General features: G+C 38.3%; 1 protein-coding gene across 1 annotated transcript in view; it reads right to left on the bottom strand.

The window, feature by feature from the left end:
* Positions 1 to 19,059, bottom strand: part of Smp_125820 (hypothetical protein) — a gene marked incomplete at its 3' end in the record, with an annotated part of 30,605 nt that extends 11,546 nt beyond the window's left edge. Inside the window, exons 1-4 of the mRNA XM_018793760.1 lie at positions 18,603 to 19,059; positions 16,437 to 16,871; positions 14,428 to 14,786; positions 6,655 to 7,187 (exon numbers count right to left, since the gene is read on the bottom strand). Coding sequence (XP_018648240.1) covers positions 6,655 to 7,187; positions 14,428 to 14,786; positions 16,437 to 16,871; positions 18,603 to 18,854 — 1,579 coding nt within the window. The 5' untranslated portion in view covers positions 18,855 to 19,059. The remainder of the gene's footprint in view (positions 1 to 6,654; positions 7,188 to 14,427; positions 14,787 to 16,436; positions 16,872 to 18,602) is intronic.
* Positions 19,060 to 20,472: the final 1,413 nt, after the last annotated feature.

Below are 20,472 nucleotides of genomic sequence, written 5' to 3'. Positions count from 1 at the left end.
CTTGTGGGAAGGCAGCATCGCTGTCATGCTGGTTGTCTGAAGCAAGCACATTACTGCTGTCACACCTCTGTACAGTCAGCAGTACGACTTCGCCTTCGGACCTTGGGTTTGCTGCTTTTAGTCTCACCGCTCTTCAAACGACCTGTCTGGCATGGTAGGACCTTGAGGAGCGATTGTTCCAGCCGGTATAGCTCGATTTGTTCTTTGCAATAGGCAAGCCCGACCACCACGTCAAGGTAGCTGCAACAGTTGGGATAAATTTTAGTAGCAGTCCTGCATATACAATCAGAGGCAATTAAGATGTCAAACTGCTTGACTCTTAACTATCACGTCAAAAGATAGAGTTTAGTTTCATCTAATTTGGTTTGGATCGCTGAATAGTATCACCAGCCTTCACAAACAATGAATGAAGCTCAATGCGGGATATACGTAAATGGATTCCGTGTGATGGAAATCTAATCACATTACTGGATTATTTGAGTATGGGTAATAGTATTGGACGTTAACATGTTCCCATAGTTTTAAACAATTTAATAGAAACAATTCATAATAAAAAAGAAAGTTAAAGAAGTGTAGACAAATAAATTTACAATAATAAAATGAAAAAATTGTAAAATAAGGTGAACATTTCCACATAACACACGTTTTTCTATCTTTTTATTTATAGTATTCAACTATAGGTTCATGCACTTTCAGGCTCTCACATTGTTCGAGTCATCAGTCAGTGGTTGCATGGATCAGTACTATTTCTTGACCAAAGTTCTACAATATTTTTACTATATTACTCCACGTTATGACTGTTGATAGCCAAACACGTACAGTTCATTTCTCAACTAACTATGTTGGTAAGAGTTTGAGACAAAATTTCTGTTAAGCTGATTACTAACCACGTAAAGGTATTTGCAAATTAGACAAGAGCTATTCTCAAAACATTCTGAATTTCGCTTTTCAGATTCTTCAAACCACGATCATGACACGATAGTCATTAGTGTTCTCTTGGTATCATTCCCAAGTTTTGATTTGATAATATCGAATAAATTGAGCATTGGGTAGATTGTTATACATAAATAATATATTTGTAACATCCCAATGAGTAGAAAAATTAGACTTTCTGACGTTTCGTGATTCAGTGTAAGCCACTTTTTCAGAGAATAAATAACCAAATTAAAATTAATCCAAGTTTGAATAGTACAACCGAACAACACGAATATTATGTCATAATTTGTTTTTTTATTCTCTGAAGAAGTGGCTTACACCGAGTCACGAAACGTCAGAAAATCTAATTTTTCTACTCATTTGGATATTACAAATATATTATTTAATTATATTAGTGTTCTCTGTTTAGGTTCTAGCTGTATGATGTGTATTTCTGCAAGATTTATCAAAACCTCTCTACCTCTTTATTAAATGGTAGCATCTACCAAATTCCCTTGTAGTTGATCACAATTTTATCTTAATAGTATTTTGACTTCTCCATTGTTGAAGATTTTTTCGGCAAGATCTTGTAACTAAATGGTTCCTTGTGCATTTTTGATAGATTTCGAATTTTATTTATACTAACAGCTCTTATTGTTCATATTCTTAATTAGTTGGATGACTTCAGCAAATGATTTGCAGATTTTGTCAGGTTGTAACGAAGCTTTTAAAATATATAAGCTTTCCCTAAGTGTAAATTACTGATAATCCCCACTTGTTCATTTTTATACAGTAGACTGTATATTTCATTCGATTATATGTGAATGTCCATATGATACTTCCAGAGCTGTTTAATTAGTCTTTTAAGCACATCCTCAAGATTTCAGTTTTTGAAATAAAGATAAATATACTATTCAGTTTCGTTTACTTTAGCGTATGTATACATTTAATTTGAATCAAAACAAATGCTCCAAAAAGGAACAATAATCCTTTTATGATTTTTATAAATGTCAACTTGTTAGTATATAATCTGGGTTAATAATGGTGCTGAATTTACTGTCTATAAAAAAGTAAGGGACTATCACTGTGTAGTTGTAAAAAGCAATCGCTGATGTTGTATTTAAGACTGGACCCTGAGAAAGTCCACTTACATGTTATTGTGCTTGTTTTGGCTTCATCCATAACATTTTATGTTATTAATTACGTTGACTTCATTGACAAATCTCACCGAATGAAGTGTACTTTTTTAGCTTTGCATTATGCTATTCTATTACATCATTCCAATTGTAGTCAGTAGGTAGTCGCTGAAAATAATCTTTTTTTTCTTTAGTGTACTCTCAAGGGTCTCCAATAGGGTTCAACTAAGGACATTTCTTTCGTAAAAGTTCATTTCCCAATGCTTTGGTCGTATAGAGATTTTTGAGAGACAGCATTTATGCCAATTTTTGTGGGTAGTATCAAATCTCATTTTCAGATCTGATATAAGATTGGCCATGTTGAAACTCATAGCTCATGCACATGAGTGTATAGTTTTAAAACAAGAGTCGTTGTTGCGCTAATTTTTGGAATTCATTAAGTGTTAGTGCTCTTTAGACCTTCGATAGATAGACTAGTGCGCCACTTCATACCCGTATTACCTTTCGAGTTACGTTTTCCTTCAGCATTAAATAAGAATAATGTTTTCATAATGATCACTTATAGGTTATTGTTAGTTTTCTTGAAGATGTTATTTTCATGGTCGTGAGACATTACTGATTGGATTTAGACATGTAAACTATTAAATGTCTGTTTATTGGTTTAAAGACTAAAGATTCACCACGAGATTGAAGGTTTCGGGTTCGGTTTCAGGCGGGTTTGTGGTTGCACACCGTACTAGGACGAAATAGCTTTCCAGTACCAATTTCCAGTGGTTTTCGAAAAAACATCAGTCCGTGACATAAACTAAATGTTGTTATACGGATTGTTAATCAGGAAATTTATTTATTTAATAGGTCACCTTCTAATAACTCTCTTGCATCTCCTCACGATGCTCCATTGCCTTGTGGATCAGACCTTTTGGTCAAAGGCTCGGGGTGTGGCCCCCTAAGAAAACCACCTGCTTCGGTTTGGGCACCCGGGCAGTATCACAGCCCACACACACAAATAGTGTGGCGCATATGTACCTGGTGCCCTTTTGTACCAATATATATGTGTTTAAATAAATAAATATAAAATAACTCTCTTATCTCCACGACTAACCCTTCCTACGTCCTTTTATCACCTCGCACCGCTAGGGCAAACGATTCGAGTACACGGAACGTTATTCCTGGTCTCCTGAAACCAAGCTCTAAACTACATGTAGGAACTTTTAACGTCCGAACATTGTGCCAAATAGGACAACAGGCTTCCTTAGCTAGGACTTTAGAATCTTACACCATTGATGTGTGCTGCGTCTCCGAAACGCGCATACAAGATCCGAGTAGCGTCATTTATTTGACCTCACCATTTCATAATAACGAGACAACTCGATTCACGCTTCGCATATCTGAAAGCACTGATGCTGCTTCCCGTGGCCTCGCTGCCGTAGGTATAGCATTAAGTCCTAGGGCAGAACTAGCTCTTTTAGACTGGATCCCAGTAGACAATCACTTGTACGCTGTCCGACTAAACGGATCAGTAAGAACTCGGAAAGATAGGGACACTTGTCGTTGCCTCTTCGTCGTTTCTGCCTACTCTCCCACTGACTGCAGCTCAGATGTTGTAAAAGATGAGTTTTATAGAAAGCTTTCCGACCTTGTTCGAAAAGTTAGACGTTATGATGTAGTAATAGTGGCTGGCGACTTTAATGCTAAAGCGGATAAACTAAGCGAAAGGGAAAGACACCTGGGTGGATCTTATGGTGTCGTGGTTAAAAGAACAGATAATGGCGACCGTCTGTTGCAGCCATGCTCAGATAACCGCCTGTTTCTTACAAATACTAACTTTAAGAACGAGGAAAAACATCTTTTGACATGGCGACCCACGAATTCGTTTCAACATTGGACCCAACTAGATCACATCGCTACCAGCCACCGATGGAGGGGCTCAATAGAAGACTGTTGCTCATTCTGGAGCACATGTTTAGACTCAGATCATGCTCTAGTGCGAGCACGTATCTGTCTGCGTCTTACTGGACGTAGGAAAGATACTGCAGGGAAGCCTCTAAGGGTTCTACTTAATGATAAGCAAGCTAAGAATATATTTCAGGAACAACTGGAAAAACAGTTAGACAGACATGTAAGTTGTGCCCACCCCGAAGCAGCGTGGAACGATATCCGAAAAGCTGTGGAAACAGCAGTGATATCTGCTAGTAAGGTAAGCCATAAGGTCAGGGAGAAACAATGGATCTCGGCAGCATCTACCGCACTGATAGATGCTCGAAAACTCATCCCATCTGGCTCTGAACATAACGAAGAGCGGTGTCAGCTTATGCGCAGGCTAATAAGAAGCCTACGCAATGATCGCGAACGGCAGTGGGTAGTGAAAGCAAGAGAGATGGAAAAGGCAGCGGCAATAGGTAACAGCAGACAACTATTCAGACTAGTTAAAGAAATCGGTATTAGGAACTCAACTATTAGCGAAACTGTCTTGGAAAAAGGTGGACGTATCATTCATTCTCAATCCAGGAGATTGGATCGATGGGCAGAACACTTTAGGGATCAGTTCAACTGGTCTTCAGCCACACTTCAATTTTTCATGATTCCCAGCCGACCTGAATGGCAAGTTAATGTAAGTCCTCCAACTCTTTACGAGGTTGAAAGAGCTACGGGAAATCTGAAGCGAGGGAGAGCAGCAGGCTCCGACAAGTTTACCTCTGAGATTTTTAAGGATGGAGGTCCAGTATTAGCAGCGATATTGACTAGGGTCTTAGGTAGAATCTGGGAACTAGACGTAATTCCGTCTGACTGGTCCCAATCACTGATTGTGCCAGTCTATGAGAAAGGACAAAAGTCCTCTTGTGACAATCACAGAAGAATCAGTTTGACTAATATAGTGTCCAAAAAATATTAGCTTCAATAATACTTCGACGACTAACCAAAGCCCGTGAAGAGCAGACTAGAGAAAGCCAGGCTGATTTCCGACCTGGACATGGTTGTATAGACCAGGTATTAAATCTACGTCAGGTCCTAGAACATAGACACACATTCAGACGCCCCACAATAGTAGTATTTCTCGACCCTAAGAAGGCATTAGACTCCGTTGATCGTGAGGTTCTATGACAGTGTTTGTCACTGAAAGGAGTACCAAAGAAGTACATTAACCTTATAAAGGCTCTCTACTCGAACACAACTGGTCAAGTTAGAGCCTATGGCGAACTATCATCAGAATTGGTTACCTCAAGTGGTGTTCGTCAGGGCTGTCCACTCTACCCATTCTTGTTTAACTTTGTCGTTGACATACTTTTAGAGATAACACTTTCATCATCTAAATCTCCAGGAGTTGAACTTTTACCGGGAGGCTCACTTGTTGACTTAGAATACGCCGATGACGTAGTTCTACTTGGTGAAAATGCATAGTCTTCTGACCACTATAAGCAACAATGCAGCCATGTTCGGGATGCGATTCTCCCCCTTGAAATGCAAAATGTTACTTCAGGATTGGATTGCATCGACACCTGAACTAATGATAGAGAGTGAAGTAGTTGAGCATGTCGACCGCTTCACTTATCTTGGGAGTCTCATCAGCCCTTGTGTTCTGGTGTGTGACGAAATCACAGCACAATTACAGAAGGCTCGTCTAGCTTTTGCCAATTTGGGTCATTTATGGAGTAGGAGGGATATCTGTCTACCAACCAGAGGATGGATTTACTGCACAACAGTTCGTCCCGTCCTACTTAATGGCAGTGAAACATGGTCGGCAAGAGTAGAGGATAGTCGTAGGCTACTAGTATTCGATCGTAGGTGTCTTCGAAGCATTGCTAGTATATCCTGGAATCAAGCGTTCAAATAAAAGATTTATAAAAGCCGCACTTCGAAAGGTCTTGCTGCCGGAGAAGGGAATCCATGGGGTAATATGAAGTGTGACATGTTTAGGATCGACCTTTAATATTCCTTCATTCCATGTAAGGGAGGCGGTATGATTGCAGGTACTGTCGAACCTCTCTGCAGTTAGAAGTACTTCGCCCTTGAACCTTAAGTCCCTGCTCTTCTTCTTACCGTTCCCCGTCCGACTCATCTGACATGGTATCACCTAAAGTAGAAAACTTTCCGGCCAACAAAGATTGAGTAGGTTATCACAAAAAACAATCCCGATCACCACGTCAAAATAACAGCCACGATCGGGTACCTTTGCGAGGACTTCATGAGTCAAATATGAAAATTATGTAATTATAAAAAATGGGTAGATGAAATGCAGAAATATTTTGAATACAAAAATAACACTATAACTATCAATCTTGTGTTGACCATCTCATTGAGAAAATAGCTTCCAACCATTACACTGCTTAATAATCGATCCACATTAAAATAGAAACCATCAAATAATATAGTCTTCAGTTTTGTATATATGATTATTTGTTAATTATTTCAACTAATACATTTTGATCTGAAAATGTTTAGGGAACCAACATCGGAATTTCTAAAGTTTAAAAAAAGTATATTGGATTTTTTCCATCTGTATTAGATCACACATAACATCTAGTCAATTACAAACTTTCTATATGATATAACTAAAGAGGAAAAAACAATGACAAACTGTTAAATCAGAACAAATTGAACTTACTTTCAGTTTCACTACTATTTTTAGAAAGTGGGGTAAGTAGACATTTGGCCATATTTATATATAGTTGTAGTTGACAAAAGTCAGTTGTTAATGATGTCGATATGTTAGAGGAAGCATCATTGTTAAGTTTTTTTATTGCTTTATCAAAATGTTCAATAAGGGAATCCGCCTTGTAACCAAACAAAGACAAGGAATAAGTAATCTGTGCTAAACACTTCAAAGAATTATAATCTACTATTTCTTGACTTGTGACATGCTGACATATATTACTGAATAATGTGCGGACCCAATCAGCAGTAAATACGTCGTACGGAACACATATGGTTTTAGATATTGACATTGTATTGTTGTTGTGATTACGACAAGGTGGTTTAATGAAATATTGTAATTCTTCTTCACAATTTCCACTTGCACCATTAAAACTAACAGTGTAATTAGCTAAAGCAGAAAGGATAGCGTTAATCCACTGGGATTGATTTATAGTAGGATGATAAGCTGATATTCGTAGTTTACGTGATATTTTAGCTAGACAACTAAAAAACAAACACGTTGATTAGTGAGAACAAGCAAAAAATGACCACTATAAATAGAATACGTAATACGAACCACTTATGTAGTGATATCAATGAAACCGATCTATGAACTACTAGTTATCTGTTTAGTGATTGTTAATAGTAGTGTCCAAGATGTGGATTTGATTCTGTTCTAACAACCCGTCATCAGTGTTCGGTAAACAAAGCGACAGAACCACAAGGATGACTTTGTATATAACAGATATTAATTAAGATAAAAGTTTTTAGAGATTTTTCATTATTCATTATTTTTAAACAAATTTAGCTATTTTGATCTCAATAGGATTTAGACGCATTAATGCATGGAAAACTAGGGAGATTTTGAAGAATTGTGGGGAAAATCCATTTAATGTCCCTTCGAAAAGCTCGTTTTGTGTATGTCTATCTGGGAACCCTGTGGCACCTTAATCTTATTCGCTGATGTCGCAATAGGTGCTAAATCTGAGGCATCACTAATCGGTTGGATCCCAGTTAACAGCCGATTATGAGCTGTTAGATTAGAAAGCTCCGTCAAAGTGAGAAGAAATCGATGTGAGAAACGATGTCTTTTCATTATCTCCGCCCATGCCCTCGACAGATTGCAGCCCAGATGCAATCACGGATGAGTTGTAGAACTAGTCAAGTGATCTCCAGAAAGAGCATTCGACGGATAGTACGTTACTGAACGGAGAATCGGATGTACAGGCGAGCATTTAGACACAGAGAAGAGTCATTAAGAGGGGTCAGTTGTGACTTGTTGGTCACAGGTTAGATAACGGTGACCGCCTACTGCAACTTGGCGTAGACTACAACCTCTTTCTCACCAGCGATAACTGTCGGTACAATCATCACTGATGTGCTACCTCGCGTCCTCCCTCTGCATCTCAAACCTGGATCTCAGTTTGACCACATTACAATCAGCTACCGCTGACGTAGCTGTGTACGAGACTGCTGCTCCTTTATGAAGTACTTATCTGGACTATGATCATGTCCTTGGTTTCGCAAAGATTGTGTGGCATTTCAGTGGATAACAAATTCATCGAAAGATCGATTTCAGCAAAATGGTCGCGGCTTCTGTTACAACCAAATATCCAGCCGAGCTAGGTTCAAAACTAACTATCAACCCACCGAAAACTATAGATGGGCACTGGCTATATTTGTAAGACGCCATGAAAAATGATCACGACCGTTGCTGCTACCTTGACGTGGTGGTCAGGCTTGCCTATCGTGATGATTCAATCGAGCTATACTGGCTGGAACAATCGTTCCTCAAGGTCCTACCATGCCAGACAGGTCGTTTGAAGAGCGGTGAGACTAAAAGCAGCAAACCCAAGGTCCGAAGGCGAAGTCGTACTGCTGACTGTACAGAGGTGTGACAGCAGTAATGTGCTTGCTTCAGACAACCAGCATGACAGCGATGCTGCCTTCCCACAAGGAGGGGTGGGGTTAGAAAAGGTCGACCCTGAAATTACACACCTCACCTTATCCCACGGATATCCGTCTCCGGCGGTAAGGTCCTTTGAAGAACGGAGCTAACACAAAAACTACCCACAAAAAGGTCGTGTGTGACCGACCTCAAGCAGTTGTCCCTTGGGCACTGCGGTCACGCTCTCAGGTCATTAAGACCACTTCTAACCCAATTTACTTTTCAGGTACCCCTAGAAGAACCCTTCCACGGTGTGGGCTACCGGGAAGTGATAACTGCCCTCATACCTCTAACAGCACTCAACATCACTGTATTCATAATCAATCTCCTTCTTCAATTCCTACTATTCCTTCTACCTTGACTTTCAACACTAAACTTCCTCTCTCGGTTTCCTCCTCAAGTGTCACCATGGCCAACGATTCTAGTGCGCGAAACACTGTCCCAGGTCTACTAAAACCTCGCTCCAAACTACACATTGGAGCCTTCAACGTACGTACTTTAAGTCAAATCGGCCAACAGGCCTCCTTGGCTAAAACCCTAGAATCTCGTACCATTGATGTATGCCGTGCCTCCGAAACACGCATACAAGATCTTAGTGCGGTCATTCACTTGATCTCACCTCACCAAAATGGAGAGCCGATGAGATACAGCCTCCGGGTATCTGGCGACCTGATGGCTAGTTCTCCTGGACTTGCAGGTGTAGGCATAGCACTTAGTACGAGGGCAGAACAAGCACTACTAGAATGGATCCCCGTTAACAGTCGCCTGTGTGCTGTCCGGCTAAATGGCTCCGTAAGAACTCGGAAGGATAGGGACACACGTCGTTGCCTTTTCGTCATTTCTGCCTACTCTCCCACTGACTGCAGCCATGATGAAGTGAAAGATGACTTTTTACAGAAAACTCTTCTTCAGAAAGCTAAGCGCTCAGACATAGTAGTCGTAGTGGGTGACTTTAATGCTCAGGTAGGCAGCTTAAATCAAACAGAAAGACATTTAGGTGGGTGTTTTAGTATTCCGGCTCAACGAACCGATAATGGTGATCGTCTGTTGCAACTATGCTCAGACAATCGTTTATTTTTAGCAAGCACTAATTTTAAGCATAAGGAGAGACATCGCCTAACATGGCGACCACCTGCACCAAACCAACGATGGACTCAAATAGACCATATTGCCATCAGTCATCGTTGGAGAGGCTCAATAGAAGATTGTCGCTCGTATTGGAATACTTGTTTAGACTCTGATCACGCTTTAATACGAGCGCGCATTTGTCTGCGCCTCAATGGACGCAGGAAAAGTACACTAAGAAGACCCATTAGGATTGAACTGGAGGACGAGAAAGCCAAATGCGAATTCCAGAAACAACTGAGTTCACATCTAGGCAGTTCTGTAAACGAGACTGACCCAGATGCTGCTTGGTAAGACATACGAACAGCTGTGGAAACAGCAGTCACATCTATTAGTAATTTGAACCATAGGGTTCCAAAAAACCAGTGGATTTCTTCTAAGTCTATTTCACTGATGGATTCGCGTAAATTCATCCCATCAGGCTCTGAACACGACGAAGAGCGTAAACAAATCAAATCTAGGTTGACTAAAAGCCTAAGGAACGATAGTGAACAGTGGTGGGCAACGAAAGCAAAAGAGATGGAAAAGGCAGCGGCTGTAGGCAACACCAGGCAACTATTCAGACTAATAAAAGAAACCGGAATTAAGAAGTCAAGTGTAAGTGAGACAATCTCGGAAAAAGACGGAACCCTTATCTGCTCTCAACCCAAACGTTTAGAACGATGGGCGGAACGATAGGCCCCCCGACCCTATTAGAAGTTCAAAAGGCTATAACTAATCTGAAACGAGGAAAAGCAGCTGGTCCTGATGGCTTGGCTCCAGAGGTCTTCAAATATGGTGGCCCAATTTTAGCTGCTAGGTTGACTAATATTCTGACTAAAATCTAGGAGTTGGACGTAATCCCATCCGACTGGTCACAATCACTTGTTGTCCCAATATATAAGAAGGGGCCAAAATCATCCTGTGATAACCATAGAGGGATTAGTCTGACTAACATAGCATCTAAAATACTAGCCTCAATAATTATCGGGCGCCTAACTAAGACTCGTGAACTGCAAACACGAGAAAATCAGGCTGGCTTCAGACCTGGTCGTGGCTGTATCGACCACATATTCACCATTCGTCAGGTTTTAGAGCACAGACATGTTTATCGGCGTCTGACAATGATAGTTTTTCTTGACTTGAAAGCAGCATTTGACTCTGTAGACCGAGAGGTTCTGTAGCAGTGTCTGTCATTAAAAGGTGTACCTGAGAAGTACATAAACCTTGTGAAGGCTCTTTACTCGAACACTACCAGTCGAGTGAGAGCTTATGGCGAACTGTCATCTGATTTTACAACCTCAAGTGGTGTCCGTCAAGGCTGTCCACTATCCCCATTTTTGTTTAACTTCATTATAGACCTGTTGCTGGAAATAACACTCTCGTCGACTGAATTTTCAGGAATTGATCTTCTATCAGGAGGTTCACTTATCGACTTAGAATACGCAGATGACATAGTCCTGTTTGGTGAAGACGCTGACAAAATGCAGAGTCTTCTGTTAGAACTGAGTAGTAATGCCAGGATGTTTGGGATGCGTTTCTCCCCATCCAAATGTAAATTGTTACTCCAGGACTGGCCTGCGTCAACACCTGAACTAAGGATAGGGAGTGAAGTAGTCGAACGCGTCGACAACTTCACTTATCTTGGAAGTCTGATCAGCCCTAATGGGTTGGTGTCTGACGAAATCTCAGCACGGATTCAAAAAGCTCGTTTGGCTTTTGCCAACTTACGTCACCTATGGCGAAGACGAGATATCCGTCTATCAATTAAGGGACGAGTATACTGCGCAGCAGTTCGCTCTGTTCTACTTTACGGCTGCGAAACATGGCCATTAAGAGTAGAAGATACTCGTAGGTTACTAGTATTTGACCACAGATGCCTTAGAAATATTGCTCGCGTCTGCTGGGGTAACCGGGTAAGTAATAGTGAGGTTAGACGCAGGGTATTAGGGAATGATGGTAAATCAGTTGATGAGGTCATGAATCTTCATCGACTGAGATGGTTGGGCCACGCGTTACGTATGCCTGAACACCGATTACCACGACGCGCGATGTTGATTAGTGTAGGGGATGGTTGGAAGAGAGTTAGGGGCGGCCAAACCGAAACATGGCATCAGTGCTTGAAGTCACTAACTTCTAGTCTGAGCCATGTTGGTAGATGCAGACTACTTGGTTGGGGTCCGCGTGACTATCGTAACCAATGGTTGGAGACTCTGTGTGACATGGCTCAGAATCGATCACAATGGCGTAGGTGTATACACTCTTTATCTTCCCTTAAACCTTGAGATTAAAATTGTTTCATAACTTTTTTTCCTTCCTATACTATATCCTTATATACAACCTTTCTTTATATACTACCACCACTAAATTAATTACTTCTATGAATCCGGTGTTCATCTTGTTGTGCTAACGAGGTATGGCAACTTGGACCGATGCATATATGTGCCTGGTCCTACGTTGTCGCTGACTGACTGACTGATGAAAAATGATAATTAAAGACGCGTGCTAACGAGTTGCAAGCAGCAGCTGCTTCCATAAACTTCTGGAAGCTCTTCCAAATCACTCCTGTCACTGCAGCAAGAAGTCCGGTGAAAGTGAAACAATCTGTAAAGCTAATGGGATGCCAATCAATGACATCTACCGATGTCTTGGACGATAGACAGACTTTTTTGAGGAAAAGTTCAACTGGTCAGACTGACCTGTCATACTTAACCAGTGTCGATTGACCCACCTAACGAGGTGGAAGTCCGAAAGGAACTCCAGTTCTTGAGGCGTCACAAATCACCAGGCCCAAACGACTTACTCCGGCCATTTATAAAAGTGGTGGCGACCTTTTTGTCAAGGGACTGAGTTGTTTGTTCATGGGTCATAAAGTATTCCAACATCGTGGAAAGAGTCATTGCCTTCCCTATAACTAAAAGGGATTTAACCTGTGCAACAACTAACGGGGGATAATTTTAATTCTGACGGCATCCAAACCATTGGCTTCCGTCATATTTCGTACATTGTTCAAAACTCCGGAAAGATTGATTCGCGAGAAGGCTAGTCTTGTTTTTAGTCGAGAATGTATCGATTGGGTTTCCATCCTTCTCCAAATGTTAGAACACTGTTATAATTATCACAAACCAACAATCGTAGTGTATATTGACATCAGGACCGTTCTCTGGGATTGTCCGTTGAAGGAAAGTGTATCTGAGATGCTCATTATTGCTTTGAAAACACTGTATACAAACACCTCAGACAGAGTGAGGACATACAACCAGCTCTCTCCATTGTTGCGTTCAAGCAGTGAGTTTAGGCAGGGTTGCACAATCTCACCATTCCTCTCCAACTTTGCCATCGATGACGTTATGAAAACAGCTCTGATGGATGTATGTAACGGTGGTGTGGATCTGTAGCCTGGAGAAAGACTTCTCGACCTTGAGTATGCGGATGATATTGTCTTACAGTACGATGATATCCAAGTTATGAAATTCGAATTTAACTAGTTGGCAATCACTGTCCTTAGGTATGGTATGTGCTTTCTACCTTCTAAGTGCAAAGCACCTTTACAAGACTGGCAGGACCCTGATCCTGCACTCCTTGTGGGTAGTTAGCAGATAGGAGTAATCGAGAAATTCGTGTATCTGGATAGCTGCATAAGTGCTGGTGGTGGAGTGAGTGATGAGACCATTCACGTAAAGTGAAAGCGAGAGAGGCTTATACCAATCTGAACCATCTTTGTCACCTTCGTGATGTTAGTGTAGCTGTACAAGGTGGAATCTACAACGCGTCGGAAAGAGCAGTTTTGCTCTATGCTCATGAAACCTGGTCTCTGCTAGTTGAAGATGTTAGATGATTCTCTGTGTTTGATCATCGATGTCTCCGAAGGATTGCTGATATCCGACAGGCAACACCATGTTGATAATGCAGAGGTTCGGCAACGTATGTTCGGGACACAGTGACGATAATTCAATTGGTGTCACCATTTTGAAACACTGACTTAGGTGGCTTAAATATGTCCAACGAGTGTCGTCCCGGTGAATTCAACGCTGTTTATTATTTGCCGACGCTGAGACCGGTTGGAATAAGCAGAGGTGGTCAGTGCATGACATGGTGTCGTAGTACAAAAGAAAGCTGTACAGGACTAGTTCCTGTTAGTCTTACACGATTCCCTCCCTGGATGAGGTGCAACACAGTGACTTGAGACATTTACATAGATCGCTCAGAATAGAAGCCAGTTGAGATCCTGCCGTAACTCCTACTTTCTTCACAAAAGTGAGAGTAACTTCTTTAACTGAGAGAATCCTTTCTTGTAGCATTTTCCTTAACTGAACTGCTACTCCCATTATTATTATCGCTATTATTATGATTAATTATTTATTATTATTTCTATTCATCGTTTTTTTATTATATGTGTTATTATGTATTAAAATAAATAAGTGAATCCAATGTCAATGTGATTTCGAAATACAGACTTTACGTTTAGGGTAAGCTATTACAGCTAACCACTATTTATAGATGTCGTTTTCTACAAGATTTCTAGTTGACATACATAAATATACAAGCCTTCTTCAAGAATATACAGATCACCTTCAGATTATATTCTACGAGATAACATTGTCATGTGTATATATTTTAAAATGAAAACTAGTGCGGAAAGTAACTGAGAATAACAAATCAAAGAACGTGATTATAATGTATTGAACTAACCTTTTTATCAGTGAAGGTTTATAGATCATTAGTTTACATGAATGAAGCAGTAGGAAAGCAACTGTATACAAATTCCATTGCACATGATTCAGTGTAAAATTATTATAAATACTCTCGAACAGAATCACTTTTTGATTGTATGAAAGCGCCCAATGTATATCGTATAACAAGCGAATTGCAACTGTAGGATCTACTGAACATAATATCTCTTTTCCAGACAATAAACGAATAGCGATTGTTGATCCCAATAAATTAATCTCAGTATGTAATTTCTGAGGGAATTTATAAGTCTGACTACACTTTAGTTTAGATAATACATGTGCCAGCTGAGTCAAATGAACGCATGATAAGTTGTTTATCTATTAGAAAAAGCAATATGAAAGGTAATAAACTATCCAACTCATGAAACAAATATAGGTTTATGTACTCGTCTAAGTAAAGGCTTTGTGTGAAAGATAACAATACTAAGCAGTTGCCTAAACCCAGGTAAGTAGGATAGGATTCGAAACTGTGATCTAATGATTGGGATTCAAGTTATTTAACTACTAATACACATTACCATATAAAAATAGAAACTAACATTAAACAGATTTGCAATGTCATATGGGTTTTAAAGACTTTGAACTAAGCCAAAGACGTAAAAACTTTTTCATTAGCGCATCAATTTGTAAAGTGTACAAAATGAAGTTTTATATTACGTCAATTTAAGGTTAACAATTGATACAATTCATGAAGACGAGTATTACTTCTTTTGTTCAATTTTAAAACGTCTCACCAGAAAGTTTTATATCCATTAGGTGAAACTAATTACTGAACCGACCAAGAAGCTATTTCACTATTTGAATAATTCAGTCTTGTTAAACAAATATTTCGGACAAATAGAGTAATTAAGATAAGAACCACGTGAAAGATAGGATTAAAATAAGATAAATGATCATTCACTGAAATACAAGTGTCAATGTTCGGTCATATCATAAGACACAAATTAATGAGCAGAATGATTTATGGTCTCAAACAGAAAAAGGATTATGGAATAAGATATAAAGAAAGCCTAAATTGGGGAAATCCTGACAACTGAATTCAAATAATTACCACTAAAATATTGAACGTGTCTATCACATTCTTGCTGTCATTAATATAAATATATAGATACACAAATGTTTCAAGTATCTGTGACTGTTTGCTAACAGAAGTGAACACGTAGAAACAAGCTCTTGATAGATTTTCCACAATACAGTGAACTATGATATTTCAAAGTGTAAAACTATAAGAGTTGACTGTCACTGAAATTTTGTGTCTGTATTTGAGAAAATTTTGGACTGGGAAGGTTGAAGAATTACAGAAAAACTAGGAAGCACTCTCAAATTTGCTGGTAGTTTGAAGCAACTGGTATAATTAATTACACCCTGTAACTTTACCTGAGGTATTTATGGGCAAAGTTTTTAAAATTCTAATGAACTTCGAAAGATGTTGCTTTCTGACACGGAATTTCATGGTTCAGTCCTGTTAAAAGGATTTAAAGAAAGTCCTGGTGGCATAAAATATTAAGATAACTCTAATAGACTTTCAAACAGAATTCAAAATATTTCCTATTGAAAGATTTATTATATTATATTATATATATAACGGTTTTCACTGAGCTTGTTAACCATCAACTACAGTGAACAAAATCATTAAAGCCGGTAGACTGTTTTTGAGTCAATATAAAACTTCAAATCTGAAAATCGATTACTAGTGTTTATCATATTTGATATTAATTTCTCATTCAATATGCCGAACTCCACATCATACTTGAAGTTAAATACGATGTTAGTTTTATTTGAATTCCGATTCAGTAAGCATTGTTTAGCATTAGTGTAATAGCCCAATTACACCGACATATTTTACTGAGTACCATTCATTTATTTTGCTAGTCAGTCACAAATCAGTCTAATCCAGGACCTTTTTTCCAAAAAATATTTACAAATTACAAGTAATAAAATAGTGATAGAAAAATATTAAAATCTCACCTGATTATTAATATGACGTAGTACTGATGCGTAAACATTTGGTTCATATCGCTTCCAAAAATTTGCAAAATATCCAGCTAGCCTTAGTAAAGATTCAATAGATAAACTATTGGCACAAGCTGCTGTTGTTAATACTAAGAGATCGAATTTTTCCGATTTCATCCAAGAGTAGTCATAATCATTATTATTGTTATGGAATAGAATACTTCCTTCATCAAATTTATGCCATTTTGTTATATGCTCCAATTTTATATAATGTGATGGCCAATCACCACCAGATGCAATAGAATTTCTTAAATCATTTTGAGCACTATGAATTAGTAAGTCATAAGACGGATTTTGCATTCTTAGTAAAGCTTCTAAACATATCGCACATGCTTCCGAAGGTAGCAAACGTATATCAATGTCCAAAATATCATTAGCTGTTGTACTAGGCTACGTAAGGTAAATGTTTTTGTTTTGAAAAAAAAGGTAGACTTTAACATTTAATTATACAATAAATAATTTGTCAGTGGTAAAAGACGGAGATTGTTGATTACCTTGAGACGCGCTGGAAAATGACAGAAAATGTTTTAGGAAGGAAAAGCCGAATAATCTGTATATTTTACGATAGGAAAAATTATGCATAACGAACAGATAATAACTAAGTACGGTCGATTATAAATTTGTACCTATTTAACTCATCACGATCTATAACATCAAAATGGAAAGTAACTAACGAAGAGAATAATGAGAATGAAGGCCTAAAAGTGTAAGAAGAAAAAACAAAGCACAGAACGAAAAGTATAAAAAGGAATACACATAAGCACCACTACAACCGACTTTGAGTTGTATCAATAAAATTTCCTAAAGATTGAGTTACAAATGTTAACCAGACAGCCTGTGTTCCCCTAAACATCTCAAATTAATGGTGGATGACTTTGCACATTGATACTATGTCCTATTTTATTCTTTAGTCATTTTCTAATCAACAAATTATATTAAGGTACACCACAGTTGGGTTTGCGTAACATATTTCACGATTATCTAAATCAGTGGAGGCTAAAAATATTATAAGTACTGGATGTTTGTTACCAAAGTGGTTCTTTTGACGAACTGAGAGGCAAACAAGGCTTTAAAGACTCCTTTATGTCCAGTACTCATAACGCAAGAACGTCTTTTTGCAGTTGTAAAGAAATAGAGGTCTGGTGTAGAGAATACAAACATTTTGGGTAAGCAGGTGAACATTTTATCCGAACCACAAGTGTCATAAACTAGCAAATGAACATTTTGTACTCGTGTCGAGATTTCGTCAGTCATTAATCCATTAGAGATGAGAATTCCAAGTTTGACAACGAAGAATTTGTTGGGAGAAGACTTGAGGAGATAGTAGAATTTACATGGTTTCAGTTACGGACTGATTTTAGCTAGTCTAACATCGAAAACCAAAAAGCGATGGAAAAATGTTTCGACCTGGTATGGAACTCATCAAAGGTGTGCATTCACAAGTCCACCACTGGAAACTGAACTCACGACCTTCTGTTTCATGCCTAATTCCTGGAGTTCTAAGGAGAAGTCGAGAATAGTGAAGCTTAGTCATATCGAGTATGAGACAGTTACAAATACCTGATATTGTGATTGGTGCCGGAAAGCAACTGTTTATTCGGCAGAAATAAGCTGTTGAGTGAGCTTCATTTTAAAATTATTGTAAGGAATAGTAAAAATCATATGGAAATAAAATGGTGCAGAAACTTAGAATGATACCGATTAAACTTATACGCAATAAAATAACCATAAATGTCATATAATTAGTGACGATTGGCATGTAGGAAGTGAAGTTCGTAATCCTCACCAGTGGTTACCATGGTGTGAGCGAGGGCTATGGTACTACCCAATTACCACCTATGTGGTTGGATATAAACAAGGATAGTCACATTGTGAAATGAAATAAATATCTGTGGAGAGGTGGTTTATTGTTTGGTGTTCTACGCTTTCAACCACTGCATTTTAAGTCCTAGCACTACTCAACATACCCGATTTGGGTAAATGAGTGGTGTCATTAGCTCTTACACAAACAGTGTGGCTGAAAGCCGAAAAGAAGAACCAGTATGATGTACATAAAGTACATTTTTACGACCTCTGTAACAAAATGCAAACACCATAACATATATATATATATAAACTTACATGTGACACAAAGCTTTTTAAATCTTCAATAGTACTTAGTTGGGCAATACCATTTTTGGGGTGCTGGTCTGAGGCTCTGATAACAGAATCCAACTTTTCAGTTGAGGAATATGAAAGAAAATGGTCAGATCCCTTACATTCAAAGCCACTGAAGTTTGCTTTCTCTATCAACAAGTTTAGTAAGGAATGGTGGGGGTAAATCAGCTGTCGCTTCAAAAAGTTGGGAACATGAGTAATGATTTTGCCAAGCATAATGTTATTGAGATTTTTCAAGAGTAATTCAGGCGTACTCTGAAAAAAAGTTCTTAGTACTAAATAAAAACAAGCATTTCAATTTCTAGTTAATAGGAGTGGTCGACTTTAGGCATGTTGAATTGTCATTTGTCAGGAACTCTTTGAAGATTCAATTGACAAGAGAATGAAATAAATTCCAGAGATGGTGGTTGAAATATACTAATCCAAGAAGAAAAGTAAATATTAGTTAAAATAGTTATAAAAACCGTTTACTAGGAAAACACAATTTAAGTACCAATACCAAGGTTTGACTTGATAGTTTCAAATAAATTAAGCATCTGGTAGAAAGTTAATGACAATTATATTTTTTGTGATATCGCAATGAGCATAAATTTTTGTTTCTGACATTTTGTAACTTGATGCGATTTACTTCTTTACATTAAATGAATAAATAACCAAAATACATTAACACACGTTTAAATGGTAAGAAAAGAACAAATGAGTGTACTATTTAGGTTTGTGTTAATTATTTTGGTTATTTATTGATTTACTCTCAAGATGTAAATTACATCAAGTCACAAAACGTTAGAAATACAAATTTCTACTTATTGTGATATCACAAAAAGTAAAATAATTATTTTAATTTAAAGATGACAAACCGAATATATAATCAGCTTTCTTGATTGCCTAGTCAGAATCTACCATCACCTACATCAGAATTTCATTTACTTTTACTTGAAAAGTAATGCGCTCTAATATCCGCACACATATATTACTGATTACATACTAAACCATTTGTGAGAACTTTTACTAAAGCCACTACTAAACGTTCGAATAGATACCGAACCGAATTCCGCCGATCCAACAGTTTACTTTGATGTCTAACCGAATGTTAAAGATTTGAAAAATATCACGAACTTGACTGGATAGCTTTGATCATGTGAAACTTGCTTGCGATTGAATTATGATGAATTGTCCCTATCCAGAAATTATGATCAACTAAGTCGCTTTACCGTTCCGTACATTAGTGATGTGTTTCCAGTAGGTACATGTGTAACAGAAAACCATTACAATTTAGCACGACATTGCAGGTTCAAACACTGCTCTAGTTATTTTAATGTAGGGAGCCCGGTAGTATTACTAGACCTCAAAGTTCAAATCTAAGTATATAAACCTGTCCCTGGTAAGTGAGTTACCGCAATTAATGATGAAAAGTTGGGATTATAAAGAAGCTTCCCTTGGGGGGGGGTAACATCTGATATCTTCATTCGGTAGCCGCATCCGATTAGCCTATGCTGATGTGATGATATTGTATTATGCAGGATGCATACAGTTGGAAGCAGGTTATCGTTACCCGTATTTAACGCGTTTGCCTAAGATTTAAAAACAAACGTCAGATTATATTTGTGACACAAATAGAATGGAAACGTCTGGAGAATAAGCAGGAAGATGTGCTGCTAAATATCCCAACATTAACGAAATTGAGACAACGCCTCCATTTCTTGTCAAGTTAACACTTTATACCGTATACATTACTTTGTATTTAAGTAGTTTGCACATATCAAAAAATAATCATATACTTTAACAAATATTTTTGAAATACTAAAGGAAGTATTATGACTTCAAACCCTAACTA

Source organism: Schistosoma mansoni, chromosome 1, assembly GCF_000237925.1.
Source record: "Schistosoma mansoni strain Puerto Rico chromosome 1, complete genome".
NCBI lineage: Eukaryota > Metazoa > Platyhelminthes > Trematoda > Strigeidida > Schistosomatidae > Schistosoma > Schistosoma mansoni.
This window is presented reverse-complemented; position numbering and strand designations above follow the sequence as displayed.